Source organism: Lampetra fluviatilis, unplaced genomic scaffold (assembly GCF_964198595.1).
Source record: "Lampetra fluviatilis unplaced genomic scaffold, kcLamFluv1.1 SCAFFOLD_208, whole genome shotgun sequence".
In the NCBI taxonomy this organism is placed as follows: domain Eukaryota; kingdom Metazoa; phylum Chordata; class Hyperoartia; order Petromyzontiformes; family Petromyzontidae; genus Lampetra; species Lampetra fluviatilis.
The window spans coordinates 23,464-40,066 of NW_027621505.1; the positions used below are offsets into that span (position 1 = coordinate 23,464).

Consider the following 16,603-nt stretch of genomic DNA (forward strand, 5'->3'; position numbering starts at 1 on the left):
GCAGACGTGGAAACAGCTCACGGTCCTGGGAGCCATCTCTCCCCCACCCCCTCATCACAAGTCCCTCTCATCCCACATCTCTCTATCCCAATCTACCCCCTACCCATCCACCTAATTCATCTCCCAACCCATCCACCCACCCATCTCCCAATCTACCCCCTACCCATCCCCCTACCCCATCCACCTACCCATCCACCCACCCATCTTCCAACCCATCCACCTACCCCATCTCCCAAACCATCCACCTAAATTGATCTCCCCCCCCCCCCCCATCATCTCCCCCCCTATCTCCCCCCCCACTACCACTACCCCCCTAGCTGCGGGAGCGTGAGCGGCCGTTGTCGGCGCGTGCCGAGGAGGAGGAGGGACCCCCCCCGACGGAGGTGCCGGCCCTCTTGGCGGGGCCCGGGGAGCGAGAACCCGTGCGGCTCACGCGGCGCGGGCTCCTACACACACGGAGACACGGGGGGGGGGGGAGGGAGACACGGGGGGGGGGGGGGGGGGAGAGACACGGGGTGGGGGGAGGGAGACACGGGGTGGGGGAGGGAGACACGGGGGGGGGGGGAGAGACACGGGGTGGGGGAGACGGGGGGGGGGGGGGAGAGACACGGGGGGGAGAGACATGGGGGGGGGAGAGACACGGGGTGGGGGAGACACGGGGAGGGGGGGGGGAGAGACACGTGGGGAAGACACAGAAACACACGAGGGAGAGACAGAAAGATACGAGGGAGAGACACGGGGGGAGACACGGAGAGAGACACGGGGGGTGGAGAGACAGGGGGAAGACACAGAAAGACACGAGGGAGAGACACGGGGGGAGACACAAGGAGACATGGGGGGTGGAGAGACACAGGGCGGGGAGACACGGGGGGAAGATACAGAAAGACACGGGGGAGAGACACGGGGGGGTGGAGAGACACGGGGGGAAGACACAGAAAGACACGGGAAAGAGACACGGGGGGAGACACAAGGAGAGAGACACGGGCAGAGAGAGATGCCCCAACAGACACACAAGACGGCACACGGGAGACAGAGAGGGCGGAGAGAGTGGAGTCAGTCGCTGCTGTTCACACCACAAGGCCTCACAACAACCCACACGTCACACGATTACACATCCAGTTCAAGTAATAAACATCGGGTACCCGGTCAAATGTCTTAACCAACTCGGCTCAATTATCTTCTTGGTTCTTTCAGGTAAGGTCACGTAGGATGGAAATAATAAAACATAATTAAATAATTCGCGACAGACGGCTGCTGGCGTTGTGGCCGAAACGTCGTGAGAATTATTTTATTGTTTTATTTTTATTATTTGATTTCCCTTCTACGTGACTTTACCGAAAGAACCAAGAGGATGAATCCCTGCAGTCACGAAAGAAGCTTTAAATCGGCTCAATTAGTTCGTTAAAACGAGTCACTTTTTTCGTGTTGTTCAATCGGGCAAGGGCTCAACTCAAGACAAGCTACCCGGCCGCACCCATTGGTGGCGCGCGGCTCAAGCCAAAGACGCAGAAAAGCCGATTAAACTCTCCCTCTAAAAACGCGTCGGGGCCGACGTAGATTCTAAAACGTTGGAGGAGGAACGGGGGCGGGGAAATTAGAAAAATAAAACCCACACGGTGATCACCACGGGGAAACTCCAAATACGGGGTCAAGATGGAACCCACGACGACCTCCTGTACACCGGGCGAGGAAGTTAACGTCTCCTGGCCATCGAAAGCACGTCGCAAGGCTACGTGTGTGTGGGGGGGGGGGAGGCGATCTTTGTCTTTGCACATTAAAACACCACCACGACACTCCGGGTCTACGCCAACGCCGCCGCCCCCCCACCCCCAAGTGCGCGAGCCGACGTTTCGGGCGACGACCCTCCTTCAGTCACACGCCCAAGCAGGCTCATAGGGTTTGGCCGCATTCCTAGGATATCCGAGGTTTCGCACGCACAAGTGCCCGTCTCGCTCACCCACCCACCTCAGATGATCACTCAGCCACTCACTCACCTCAGATGATCACTCAGCCACTCACTCACCTCAGATGATCACTCAGCCACTCACTCACCTCAGATGATCACTCAGCCACTCACTCACCTCAGATGATCACTCAGCCACTCACTCACCTCAGATGATCACTCAGCCACTCACTCACCTCAGATGATCACTCAGCCACTCACTCACCTCAGATGATCACTCAGCCACTCACTCACCTCAGATGATCACTCAGCCACCCACTCAGCCACCCACTCAGCCACCCACTCAGCCACCCACTCAGCCACCCACTCAGCCACCCACTCAGCCACCCACTCAGCCACCCACTCAGCCACCCACTCAGCCACCCACTCAGCCACCCACTCAGCCACCCACTCAGCCACCCACTCAGCCACCCACTCAGCCACCCACTCAGCCACCCACTCAGCCACCCACTCAGCCACCCACTCAGCCACCCACCTCAGATGATCACTCAGCCACTCACCTCAGATGATCAATCAGCCACTCACCTTAGATGATCACTCACCCACTCACTCAGCCACTCACCTTAGATGATCAATCAGCCACTCACTCAACCACCCACTCAGCCACCCACCTCAGATGATCACTCAGCCAGCCACTCAGCCAGCCACTCAGCCAGCCACTCAGCCAGCCACTCAGCCAGCCACTCAGCCAGCCACTCAGATGATCAATCACCCACTCACCTCAGATAATCAATCAGCCACTCACTCAGCCACTCATTCAGATGATCAATCAACCACTCACCTCAGATGATCACTCACCCACCCAGCTACCTCAGATGATCACTCAGCCACTCACTCAGCCACTCACTCAGCCACTCACTCAGCCACTCACTCAGCCACTCACTCAGCCACTCACTCAGCCACTCACTCAGCCACTCACTCAGCCACTCACTCAGCCACTCACTCAGCCACTCACTCAGCCACTCACTCAGCCACTCACTCAGCCACTCACTCAGCCACTCACTCAGCCACTCACTCAGCCACTCACTCAGCCACTCACTCAGCCACTCACTCAGCCACTCACTCAGCCACTCACTCAGCCACTCACTCAGCCACTCACTCAGCCACTCACTCAGCCACTCACTCACCCACTCACTCACCCACTCACTCACCCACTCACTCAGCCACTCACTCAGCCACTCACTCAGCCACTCACTCAGCCACTCACTCAGCCACTCACCCACTCTCTCTGGCCCCACCCACCCCGCCACCAGTAACCTAGATTAACTCCAGCTGCCCGTTACCTTGGCACGGACAGTCGTAAGGGCGGAGTGAGGTGGTGGTTGATGGGCGGGTGTGTAGGTAGGTAGGTAGTAGGTAGCAAGGTAGGTGTAGCAAGGTAGGCTGCGGTCGAATTGACGACTGGTCAGTCGAGTGGTAGGCCGGGTGGTAGACTGGGTAGCTGGGTAGCTGTGTGACTGGATGACAGGCTGGGTGGTGGCTGGCCGAGTGGCTAGTTGTGGCAGGGTAGCCGAGTCGGTAGCTGGGTGGCTGGTGAGTCGGTCGGCCATGATGGCTGCAAAGCTGAACAGCCCAGGTGGTTGGATGACTTAGGTGGATTGGTGTGCAGACCGGCAGTCAAACTGTTGACTTGATGATGCCTGGGGTAGGTGGCTGGATGGTTGACTGTGTAGGTAGGCGAGCCGAAGATTGCGTGGGGCAGCCGCTAGCTGCGAGTCTGGAAGGACGGCCGAGTGGCTGAATAGCTGAACAGCGGGATCGCTAAATAGCCGAGTGGCTGATGAGCTAAACAAGCTGGACATAGCTAAATAGCCGAGTGGCTGAGCAGCTGAACAAGCTGGATAGATGAATTAGCTGGGCAGCTGAATAGCTTGAAAGATGAATAGCTGAACAGCTGGATAAGCTAGATAAGGTGGGTAAACTGATTATACGGATAGCCAAACAGCTGGAAAGATGCTTAGCTGAACAGCTGGATAAGCTCGATATCTGCTCTGCGTAGCTGAACGGCTGGATAGACGAATAGTTGGGTAGCTGGATAGGTGATCAGCCGGGCGGCTGAACAGCTGGTAGCTGGGTGGGTGGCCGGATAGCCGAACAGCTGGCAGATGGCCTTGGCGACGCTCAGGCGAGCCAGGTGCGGAGGCCGAGTTGTTGACATCGCGGGCGGCCTTGGCTGGTTAGCAAGCCGGCGATTAGCTAGCCGGTGAGACGGTGAGCCGCTTAGCTGGCAAGCCACGCTTGGCTAGCGCGAGACGGCTAGACGGGGGACAAGGCGGGCGGCCGGGATAGGCGTCTACGGTGGCTGGAAAGCCGAGAGAAGCCAGACACCATTTCTGGTGAAACGACATCGAACACAGAGACAAGGGTCACGCACACGCCCCACAGCACCGGGTGAGTGGGTGAGCGGGTGTGTGGGCGAGTGAGTGGGTGTGTGGGCGAGTGAGTGAGTGGGTGGGCGAGTGGGTGGGCGAGTGAGTGGGCGAGTAAGTGGGCGGGCGAGTGGGTGGGTGAGTGGGCGAGCGGATGGGTGGGCGAGTGAGTGGATGGGCGAGTGAGTGGGTGGGCGAGTGAGTGGGCGGGCGAGTGGGTGGGCGAGTGGGTGGGCGAGCGGGTGAGTGAGCGAGTGAGTGGGCGGGCGAGTGAGCGAGCAGGCAAGTGAGTGAATCTGCGTGCGAGTGTACAAGTCAGTGATCACACACAAGGCGCGCGCTCGCTCACTATGAACACATCTGACCTGGGTTCAACTCCTGGGGTTACCGCCACAGTTCAGACGTTTCAAGCAATGCACCTGAACCAGTTGATGGGTACCGTTCATGCATCATACAGTTATCTCATCATCTGTGTGTCCCCGCGTGTACCCCCGTGTCTCTGCGTGTCCCAGGGTGTCTCCAAAGGTCTGTCCGTGCCTCCGTATCTATGAAATTGTCTCCCGAGTGTCTACGAATCTCTGTGCGAGTGTCTACGTTGTAAAATCGGGAGCTCTTGATTTTATATACTCGACACTACCATACTAGTATACACTACCCTACCATACTACTATACACTACCCTACCATACTAGTATACACTACACTATCGAACTACTATACACTACACTACCATATATTACTAAACACTAGCATACTACACTACTACAACACCATAAGACTATACATACCGTAAAAAAATACCAAAACTCACCGTAAAAATTAATTTAAAATAACCACCACACCCCCATCTCGGACGCGGAAAATGTTTCAACGTTTGAAGACATATTCTTTGGGTCTTTCGGTAAAGCCACGTAGACAGAAAAATTAAAATAATAACAAGATCCATCCACGCGGCTTTCCCGATAGACCCAAAAAATATTAATTCCTGCAGTCACGAAAGCTTTAAGTTTGAAGGCAATCGACTAACAAGTGAGGGGACGGTGTGAGCAAAAACGCCATCGCCTGCACACGGCACTAAACATTACTGTACACTACACTAGACACTTGAACCTATCTACGCGACTTTACCGAAAGACCCAAGAACATACATTACACTACGAGATGTTACACTTAGACTATAAAATTAACTACAATACACACTACTGTACACTACACGCTACTGTATACTACACACTGCTGCAAACCACAAACTACTGTACACTACACACTACTGTATGCCACATGCTACTGTATACAATGACTGTACACTATACACTACTACACACTATACTATATACTACAAGTCTGCGTATGTTATGTCTCGGTCTTTGTGGGTCTCCATATGTCTATGTCTCCATGTGGGGTCTCCATGGATCCATGCATGTGTCTGTCTGTGCACGTGTCTGTCTCAGGGTGTCTATCTGCGAGCGTCTCACCGGCTGCGGCTGAGGCTGCGGCGTCTCCGTGACGGGGAGACGGGGGAGCGTCGCCGTGGCGACACCGAGGAGCGTCGCCGTGGAGACGGAGAGCGGCGCGGGGAGCGGCGCGGAGACGGAGAGCGGCGACGGCCCCCATAGTCAGAGCTGGGGGGAGAGGGGGGTGGGGGCAGAGGTGGGGGAAGGGAGAAAGCGAGGGGAGCGGGGAAAGAGACATGATTAGAAGGTTTAGAGGGCAAGGGGCGAGTGGCTGGCTGGCTGAATGGGTAACACAGCACCAACCACTCACTGCTGTCACACAATCCCACACACACACACACGGACCCACAACCCCACACACACGGACCCACAACCACACACACACACACCACACGCACCCCACGCAATTCCCGCCCGGCTCGCCGGCCGCCGTGCAATAGTTACGTTTTACGCGAGTCTTGCGCGGCGGGTGGCGAGTGCGATGATACTGACCGCTGCCAGGGGGGGGCCGGGCCCCCAAACCTCTTCTGCCTCCGCTCCCCCGTGGACATCTCGACGCTGGCGCGCGACCCGCAGATGAGCCGCCCGTCCAGCTCCCGGCAGGCGTCGCGAGCATCGCGCGTGTCCTCAAACTGGACGAAGGCAAAGCCGGGCGGGTTGCGAGCCACCCACACGGAGCGCAGGGGACCGTAGTGGCTGAACACCTGCGGAGTGAGACGGGAGGGTGAACAAAGCTACTCGTATGGGGTGCAGAAGTGGAGGTCTGACACTGCCACAGAGGGTCAACGTTGACCGCTGACTTAACCGTGCACCATAGACTTAACATTGTCGTAGATTGACACTGCACCATAGACTTAACATTGTCGTACATTGACACTGCACCATAGACTTAACATTGTCGTAGATTGACACTGCACCATAGACTTAACATTGTCGTAGATTGACACTGCACCATAGACTTAACATTGTCGTAGATTGACACTGCACCATAGACTTAACATTGTCGTAGATTGACACTGCACCATCGATTCAGCACTGAACCACTCAACATTGTCGTAGATTGACACTGCACCATAGATTCAGCACTGAACCAGACTCAACACTGTCGTAGATTGACACTGCACCAGAGATTCAGCACTGAACCAGACTCAACATTGTCGTAGATTGACACTGCACCATAGATTCAGCACTGAACCAGACTTAACATTGTCGTAGATTGACACTGCACCATAGAATTAACATTACCGTAGACTAACACGACACTGCCCCATAGACTTATCATTTGCCGCCAACACTGCACCACTCACATGTGCCGCACCACTCACATTACAAGGGTTAAGAGTGAAAGAATGATAATGGGATGTATTAATTATTTTATTATGTTTTTAATATCCTGAAAGCCTCAAAGTTAAACGCCGATAAATATTTTACAATATTCCTTTAACATCGTCAACGCTGCAACAATGTAGACGCACAACATAATACAATGCCTAACTACTTTATCATCTTTCCCAACCCCAATGTATTTATAATCGAATTCGCATTTTAAATATCATGAAGCCACGGGCCTAAAACGCTAAAAGGTGTAAATTGTTATTCGAATTATTTGACCAAATTTTTTTTTTTTTACCAAATCCTCCTCCCCCCCCCCCCTCTATTTTAACTACCGCATCAAAACATACAAACTTTATTAATTTAACACTTTGTAGAGTTTAGCAAATTTACCTCGAGCGTGCATGCGCAGCTATTTATTTATAACTAAAGCAATGGGGCCGGGCCGTGTACACAGGAAAAATGTTTACGTCTTAAGTTGACCAAATGTTTACTACTTATCTCCAAATTAAACGCTACAACCAAAACACTAAATTTCGACTTAAAGCTTTCGTGACTGCAGGGAATCATCTTCTTGGTTCTTTCGGTAAAGTCACGCAGAAGAAAAATAATAAAATAATAAAAATACAACATAATAAAATTCTTCTCACAGCCAGATTTATTTAATTGGTTTATTTTATTTTTATTATTTCCCTTCTACGTGACTTTACCGAAAGAACCAAGAAAACAAAACACACTAATCACCAACCATTGCCGTGTTATTAAAATAAACTTTAAAAAAATTATTTTACGTAAGCGAATTCTTTTGTTAAACTGAAGCCTCGGCGCGTTGAGATAACAATTTAAACTCACAAGTCGATTAAATATTTACCATTTCTCTCCAAATTTAACTCCACAACAAATACACTATTAACCAATCATCGCCGTGTTATTAAAATGTACAACCTTTACAAAAGTAATCTGATATAAGCGAATGTGTTCGTTAACCTTGAAACCTCGGCCTAGCTGCGCAGATTATTTTAAGTTGACCAAATATTTACTCTCTCCCAAGTTAACGCTACAAAACAAAACACTAATAACTACTCATTGTCACGTTATTAAAATGTACAAACTTTACTAAATGTATTTTATGCAAGGGAAATCTATTATTAAATTGAAGCCTCGGCCTAGTCGCGTCGAGTCAACAATTTAAACTTATATAAGTTGATCAAATATTTTCTATTTATTTCCTAATCTAACGCCACAACCAAAACCCACTAATCATCACCACTCACTGCCGTGTTATTAAAATGTACAAACCTTGCTAAATTAATCTTATATAAGCGAATTAGTTTATTCACCTGAAGCCTCAGGCCTAGCCACGCAGCGGGAAATATTTAACCTCATTAACTTGGCCAAATATTTACTACTGATATCCTAATTTAACGCTACAACAACAAAATAAAATCTATAATCATTTCCAGGTCATTAAAATGTACAAACTTTAATAAATTAATCTGATGTAAGCGAATTCTTTATTCAGCTGAAGCCTCGGCCTAGCCACGCAGTGGAAACATTTTAATCTCCCAAGTTGACCAAACATTGACTATTAATCTCCTAATTTAACGCCACAACAAAAACACACTAATCACCACTCATCCCCATGTTATTAAAATGTTAAAACTTTACCAAGTTAATCTAATACAAGCAAATTCGCTTATTAAATCGAAGCCTCGGCCTAGCCGCGCCCACGAAAATGGTCAACTTAAACAGACCCCCTCAATTATAAATAAATTCCCGCCTTTTCATTTAACCCCGCAGCAAAAAGACACGAGCACAACATTGGCGCGTTATATAATCTGTACCAAACGCGTGGACAACAATCCATCCACGTGTTTGCAAAGATTTTATTGTGAGAAACTTAAGCCTGAGGCCTAAGCCAAGCGGAAGTATTAAAACAAAACCCATCAAACTTGGTATTTAAAATATCTTCCCCTACCCTTTTGCACCATTATTCAAGCTACAGAATTCTACCGACAAACGCAGCACACTCCGATACTAAATGCGCATTTGTAGAGACATTAAGGTGTACTTACCACTTGGCATGATTATATAATTTGTTTTGATACGTTACGCAGAGGTTAACCTCGTTAAAGAGTCATCTTTAAATACTTCTCAACGTACCCCTTTTAATTGCAACACAAAAACTTACATTTTTATGTCGGGAGTAGAGGTAATGAATCATATATATATTTAAGAAAGTATTTAATTATAGGGCTAAAGCTTCAAAAAATGGACCCATAGTCGCCTATTCATATACTTGGCATTTTTAAATTACATTTTAAAAAATTCTAATATCTTTATTATTTTTATTTAAGTACCAAGCGCGGTGTTAATTCTAGATTTGAAGCTTTCGTGACTGCAAAGATTCACACTCTTAGGTTTTTTTCGGTAAAGTCACGTAGGTAAAAAATAAAATAATAAGAAATGAAATAAATCAATTAAATCACGACGTTTCGGAGGCAACACAAGCATCCTTCATTTATTTTGCGGTGCCTTTTTACACCTGATGAAGGAAGCTTGCGTTGCCTTCGAAACGTCGTGATTTTATTGATTTCATTATTATTTATTAGTATTTTTTTTACCTACGTGACTTTACTGAAAAAACCCTAAGAGCGGTGTTGTCTATTAATTACGCACGGAATGTGTCCGACTTGATATTAACAAGGATAGAAACACAGCGATATACACACACAAACATCATCCGTAAATATTAATACATCTTTAAGATATTCTGCTCGTAAACATCATTGCTATCCGTAAATAATAATACATCTAAGATATTTTTCTCGTTTCTTTGTTTGCATCAAAACACCACGTGGCGTCACTATTTGCCTACTGGATCTTCACACACATTAATAATAAACGACACCACACAGTATGCACTAACATCTTTGCTAAATAGTCATTATTACTCTTATATTAATGATCTTTTGTTTAAATATTTAACAATATTTCAACACGTGGAGTATAACACGGCCCACTCATCTATCTTCAACAAAGCATCGATACTAAATCACACACAAAGTGTGCACTATCCTTCCTACATATCTAAACAATAATTCTAAAATACATCTTAGTTATATTTGTAACAAAATATAAACATTGCGGTCACATTATCTACGTAGGCCTGAGGGCCCTATTGTACAACACGGTCCACTCCTCCATCTTCAACAAAGCATCGATACTAAGCCACACACAAAGTGCGCTCTATCCTTGCTACATATAAACATTAATTCTAGAATTTATCCAAGTTACATTAACAAAATATAAACACAATTGTCGCGATATTGTCTTAAGCCTGAGGGCCCTTATCGTATAACGTGACCCCCCTCCATCTTCAACAATCGACACTAAACCACAACCAACCAACACACTAACGTCTACATCGTCGTGAATAGTGAACCACCACTACCACCACCATCATCATCGTCGTCGTCGTGTTCGTCACCTTCTCGAGCTCGTACTCGCTGGCGTTGGAGCCGAGGTTCCCCACGTAGACCTTGCACTCCACGGGGCCATTGTCGCGTCCGAACGACATCGCGACCGCCAAATCGTCTTCCTCCTCCTGCTCTTATCTCCTCTCCTTAGACCCGCTGCTAAACTCACTCGAGTCGTAGCTGGCGAGCTGAGCTACAGGCTACGACTGCCGTAGAAGAAGAAGAATGAGAAGAAGTTCGTCTCTTCGTGAGCTGCTGAGGGGAGGCGCACGGAGAGAGCGCTGAGGCGATAATGGCGGCCGCGAGCTCCACAAAGACGACAAAGCGAGGAGGAGGGGGGCGGGGCGAGGGGGGGTGAAATAAATAAATAAATCGCGAAATGGCGGGAAAGCGGAGAAGTCCAAGTGAGTTATGCCCCCGGGGCGGTGCGTAGCGCGCGGTGGGTGCGGTGGTGCTGCGCGAGAAGTGCCTCCAGGGCGTTTGGCGTTTGCTGTGATGTTGTTGCGGTGGCGGTTGGGGGGTGGGGTTGGGTGCGGGTGGGGGGGGCGGTTGAGGTGGGGGGGAGGAGCTACGGCGGTGGGTGAGTGGGGGGAGTGGGGGTTGAGGGGAATGGGAGTGGGGGGAGTGGGGGAGTGGGGGTGGGGGGGAGTGGGTGTGGGGGGAGTGGGGGAGTGGGGTGGGGGGGAGTGGGGGGAGTGGGGGGTGGGGGGGAGTGGGGGTGGGGGGGAGTGGGTGGGGGGGGAGTGGGGGGAGTGGGGGTGGGGAGTGGGGGTGGGGGGAGTGGGGGGGAGTGGGGGAGTGGGGGTGGGGGGGAGTGGGTGTGGGGGGAGTGGGGGGAGTGGGGGTGGGGGGGAGTGGGGGGGAGTGGGGGTGGGGGGGAGTGGGTGTGGGGGGAGTGGGGGGAGTGGGGGTGGGGGGGAGTGGGGGAGTGGGGGTGGGGGGGAGTGGGGGTGGGGGGGAGTGGGTGGGGGGGAGTGGGGGGAGTGGGGGTGGGGGAGTGGGGGGGGAGTGGGGGTTGGGGGGAATGGGGGTGGGGGGGAGTGGGGGAGTGGGGGTGGGGGGGAGTGGGGGGGAGTGGGGGTGGGGGGGAGTGGGGGTGGGGGGGAATGGGGGTGGGGGGGAGTGGGGAGGAATGGGGGTGGGGGGAGTGGGGGGTAGTGGGGGTGGGGGGGGAAAGTGAGGGGTGGGGAAGAGGTGGGGGGGATGGAGTGTGGGGGAGGAAGGGAGGGGTGGGGCGAGGGAGGGAGGGGTGGGGCGAGGAGGGAAAGGGGAGGGAGGGGTGGAGGGAGTGGTGTGGGAAGAGGGGGGGGATGGAGTGTGGGGGAGGGAGGGGTGGGTGGGTTGGGAAGAAGGGGGGGGGTAGAGAGTGGAGGGAGGGGTGGAGAGTGGAGGGAGGGGTGTGGGGAGGGGGGATGGAGAGTGGAGGGAGGGGTGGAGAGTGGAGGGAGGGGTGTGGGGAGGGGGGATGGAGAGTGGAGGGAGGGGTGGAGAGTGGAGGGAGGGGTGTGGGGAGGGGGGATGGAGAGTGGAGGGAGGGGTGGGGAGTGGAGGGAGGGGTGTGGGGAGGGGGGATGGAGAGTGGAGGGAGGGGTGGGGAGTGGAGGGAGGGGTGTGGGGAGGGGGGATGGAGAGTGGAGGGAGGGGTGGGGAGTAGGGGGGAGGGAAGTGGGGAGGGGGGATGGAGAGTGGGGGGAGGGGTGGGGCGAGGCGGCAAAGGGGAGGGAGGGGTGGAGGGGGCGGGGGGCGTGGGGTGGGGGGAGTGGGGTGGGGGGAGTGGGGTGGGGGGAGGGGTAGAGAGTGGGGGAAGTGGTGGGGAGTGGGGAGGGTTGGGGGGAGGGGTGGGGAGTAGGGAGAGTGGGGGGAGGGGTTGGGGGGAGGGGTGGGGGGAGGAGTAGGGAAAGTGGGAGGAGGGGTGAGGGGGAAGAGGGGGAGGGGATGGAGAGTGGGGGGAGGGAGGGAGGGGTGGAGGGGGCGGGGTGGAACCGCAATTAATAACCACGTAATAATATTAATAATCTTGATTATTTCGGTAAAGTCACGTAGATGGGAAAAATAAAATAAAAATAACGGATAATAAAATAAAATACAAATAACACTGGTCAACACACTTTTTCTGGCATAACGTATTCCAACGGTTTTAATGTAATTTTGTGGGGTGCTGATTCCAAATCTGGCATCAGTTTTTGTCTATCACATCAGGTTTTTGGAGAGATCAAATATTGCATTTTCAATAAAAACTGCGGAAGAAAAAATATTAAATAAATGTGGATTTCTACGTAAAAATGATGATATTATAAACACACTATCCTAAAAATACGGCACAATATTTTAACACTAAAGCAGTCACTGACTCGCAACAACTTGCAATCATCAGTGACAGAGTTAATTTCGGGTAAAATCAATGAAAATGGGGGTAAGCCGATAACATAAAAATGAGATGTGATAGATTTCCATTTAAAGCTTCTTTCGTGACTGCAGGGATTCATCTTCTTGGTTCTTTCGGTAAAGTCACGTAGAAGGGAAATAATAAAGTAAAAAAAATTTTTGTTACATAATACGTCGTGAGAATTATTTTATTATGTTTTATTTTTGTTATTTTATTATTTCCCTTCTACGTGACTTCACCGAAAGAACCAAGAAGAGATGTTATAGAGCAAATCTGAGCAGACCAGATTTGGAATCAGCACCTTGAAATTAGTCTACAACAGCTGCAGAAGTCCAGGCCACAATAACCCGTTTAACCCGTAAAAACAAAGTGTTTCACTCTAAATCTTCTTGGTTCTTTCGGTAAAGTCACGTAGAAGGAAAGGAATAAAATAATAAAAAAATAAAACATAATAAAACATCTTCTTGGTTCTTTCGGTAAAGTCACGTAGAAGGGAAGTAATAAAATAATAAAAAAATAAAACATAATAAAACATCTTCTTGGTTCTTTCGGTAAAGTCACGTAGAAGGGAAGTAATAAAATAATAAAAAAATAAAACATAATAAAACATCTTCTTGGTTCTTTCGGTAAAGTCACGTAGAAGGAAAGAAAGTAATAAAATAATAAAAAAATAAAACATAATAAAACATCTTCTTGGTTCTTTCGGTAAAGTCACGTAGAAGGGAAGTAATAAAATAATAAAAAAATAAAACATAATAAAACAATTCTCACGACGTTTCGGCCACAACGCAAGCAGCCGTCCTCAGGCGAAGAATGAGACATTATCAAGCTAGGAGCTTATATAGGTGTAGCGAGGAGGATGCGCCTTAACAAAAGAATGTGCATATGAAGAGGAATTTAGCAGAGGTGTGGACTCGAGTCATGTGACTTGGACTCGAGTCAGACTCGAGTCATGAATTTGATGACTTGCGACTCGACTTGGACTTGCATAACAATGACTTTGTCCCACCTATGAGATGTGGACTCGAGTCATGTGACTTGGACTCGAGTCAGACTCGAATCATGAATTTGATGACTTGCGACTCGACTTGGACTTGCATAACAATGACTTTGTCCCACCTATGAGATGTGGACTCGAGTCATGTGACTTGGACTCGAGTCAGACTCGAGTCATGAATTTGATGACTTGCGACTCGACTTGGACTTGCATAACAATGACTTTGTCCCACCTAGGAGATGTGGACTCGAGTCATGTGACTTGGACTCGAGTCAGACTCGAGTCATGAATTCGATGACTTGCGACTCGACTTGGACTTGCATAACAATGACTTTGTCCCACCTCTGGAATTTAGCATACCAATGGGCAATGCGTAGGAGGTGGGCGGAGGGGTTTCAAAGTCCCATTATGCCCATGCATTATGCAGGATCAACAGCACCACGGGGGGGGGCGCAAGGAACAGCGTTAATAAAGGAAAGGAATGTTAATGATATGTAGCTGCATTTACCAAACAACCACGTAGAAAACCAAAGTAAAAAACTACGTAAAAAACTAAAATATAAACTGATACTTACTATACTCTACAATAAGCTGAGTTACTAACAACAAATAATAAATTACAATTCTACGTCGTAAGAAGTATATAATATACTTCCATCTAAACTTTATTCTCTTAGCATATACAGTACTATATACTGCCATAGATAAACCCAACATTAAATTATATACTGTATAGGGTGGTTTACAGAGTGAAAAAATTCACTCTAAATCCTTTATATGCGTGGCGGCTAGAGTCCTCTCGTCCTCTGGCTTGAGATGGCTGCCACCTATGGGTCAGATGATTGTCTGGCAGCATTAAACATTTGGTAATTACATATAATATTTTGTCCTATAAAGTGTAAAATTTTGGAAAAAAAATGTTCACGAACATTCATTGTCACGCACAACGAGTCTGTGTGCAAAACGTCAGCTCGATTGGATCACGGGAAGTGGGTTTAAAAAACGACCGAAAGATTTGCACCGTCCTAAGCAAGCAAGCAAGCACGCAAGCAAGCAAGCAAGTGAACTTAATATAAAGGATTTAAAAAATTAACCCGTAAAAACAAAGTGTTTCACTCTAAATCCTTTATATGCGTGGCGGCTAGAGTCCTCTCGTCCTCTGGCTTGAGATGGCTGCCACCTATGGGTCAGATGATTGCATTGCACCGTTCAGCAATTGGTAATTAAACATAATATTTTTGTCCTAAAAAGTGTAAAATTTTGGAATTTTTTTTTCACCAACATTAATTGTCACGCACAACGAGTCTGTGTGCAAAATGTCAGCTCGATTGGATCACGGGAAGTGGGTTAAAAAACGACCGAAAGATTTGCACGGTCCTAAGCAAGCAAGCGAACTTAACATAAAGGATTTTAAAAAAACTTTGTTTTTGTTGACCAGTGTTATAGATGAAGGCGATCGAAACGTCGTGGGTTTTTGCTTTAATTGTTTTCAATTTATTATTTGTATTTAATTTAATTTCATTATCCGTTATTTTTATTTTATTTTCCCACCTACGTGACTTTACCGATAGAATCAAGCATATTACGTGGTTATTCATTGCGGTTCCACCCCGCCCCCTCCACCCCTCCCTCCCCTTTCCCTCCTTCCCCCCACCCCTCCCTCCCCCCACACTGCCTAAAATATTTTTAAAATTCCCTAACACATGGGATGGACTTTTTATTTATGTTTTACAATAATGTCTAATGGTGTATTGTATTAAATTGCTCTGTTTTTAAATCCTTTATATTAAGTTCACTTGCTTGCGCTTGCTTACGACCGTGCAAATCTTTCGGTCGTTTTTTAACCCACTTCCCGTGATCCAATCGAGCTGACATTTTGCACGCAGACTCGTTGTGCGTGACAATTGATTTTCGTGAAAAAAAATTTCCAAAATTTTCCACTTTTTAGGAAAAATGTTTTAAATATTTAATTTAAAATACCAATGTGATAAAAATGAAACTCTTACTCAAGAAAAACAGAAATGAATAATAAAATATAACCAATGCCACGCATATAAAGGATTTATAGTAAAAAACTTTCTTTTCACGGGTTAATTTTTTTTTACTTTTTCTTTACCATTTCTTGTTTCATTGTATGTAATGGCAGAGACTACGAATGAATAAACTACAACCATAACCACAATCATATAAACAAATCTATGCATTTTTTTGGTTCTTTCGGTAAAGTCACGTAGAATGGAAATAACAAAATAACAAAATAAAACATAATAAAATAATTCTCACGACGTTTCGGCCACAACGCAAGTAGCCGTCTTCAGGTGAAGACCAGGTCTGTGAGAATTATTTTATTATGTTTTATTTTGTTATTTCCATTCTACGTGACTTTACCGAAAGAACCAAGAAGATGAATCCCTGCAGTCACGAAAGCTTTAAATCGAAAAAATATATGCATTGTTATATGAAGACAAGTCCAGATATTGTGGCCAAGGTTTAGCAAATTGCTGTTTTTATTTACATAGCAGAGCAATTATTATTTTAAATCTTTTTTATAGCACTCACCCACTCACCTACTCACTCACCCACTCACTAACTCACCCACTCACCTACTCACTCACTCACCCACT

General features: G+C 48.4%; 1 protein-coding gene across 3 annotated transcripts; it reads right to left on the minus strand.

Moving 5' to 3' along the window:
- Nucleotides 1–294: 294 nt before the first annotated feature.
- LOC144955341 (serine/arginine-rich splicing factor 3-like) lies at nt 295–10,918 on the minus strand. 3 transcript variants are annotated; one of them, XM_078885590.1, is made up of 4 exons: nt 10,608–10,918; nt 6,278–6,489; nt 5,807–5,953; nt 295–446 (listed from the first exon to the last, which is right to left on the minus strand). In XM_078885590.1, the coding sequence occupies exons 1-4, from the start codon at nt 10,695–10,697 to the stop codon at nt 314–316; spliced, it is 582 nt and encodes a 193-aa protein (XP_078741716.1). In that variant the 5' UTR covers nt 10,698–10,918; the 3' UTR covers nt 295–313. The 3 variants fall into 3 exon arrangements, with proteins under 3 accessions (XP_078741716.1, XP_078741714.1, XP_078741717.1); XM_078885588.1 differs by having other exon boundaries at nt 6,230–6,489; nt 10,608–10,916; XM_078885591.1 differs by lacking the exon at nt 295–446 and adding an exon at nt 3,953–4,296 and having other exon boundaries at nt 6,230–6,489; nt 10,608–10,915.
- Between the last annotated feature and the right edge of the window lie 5,685 nt (nt 10,919–16,603).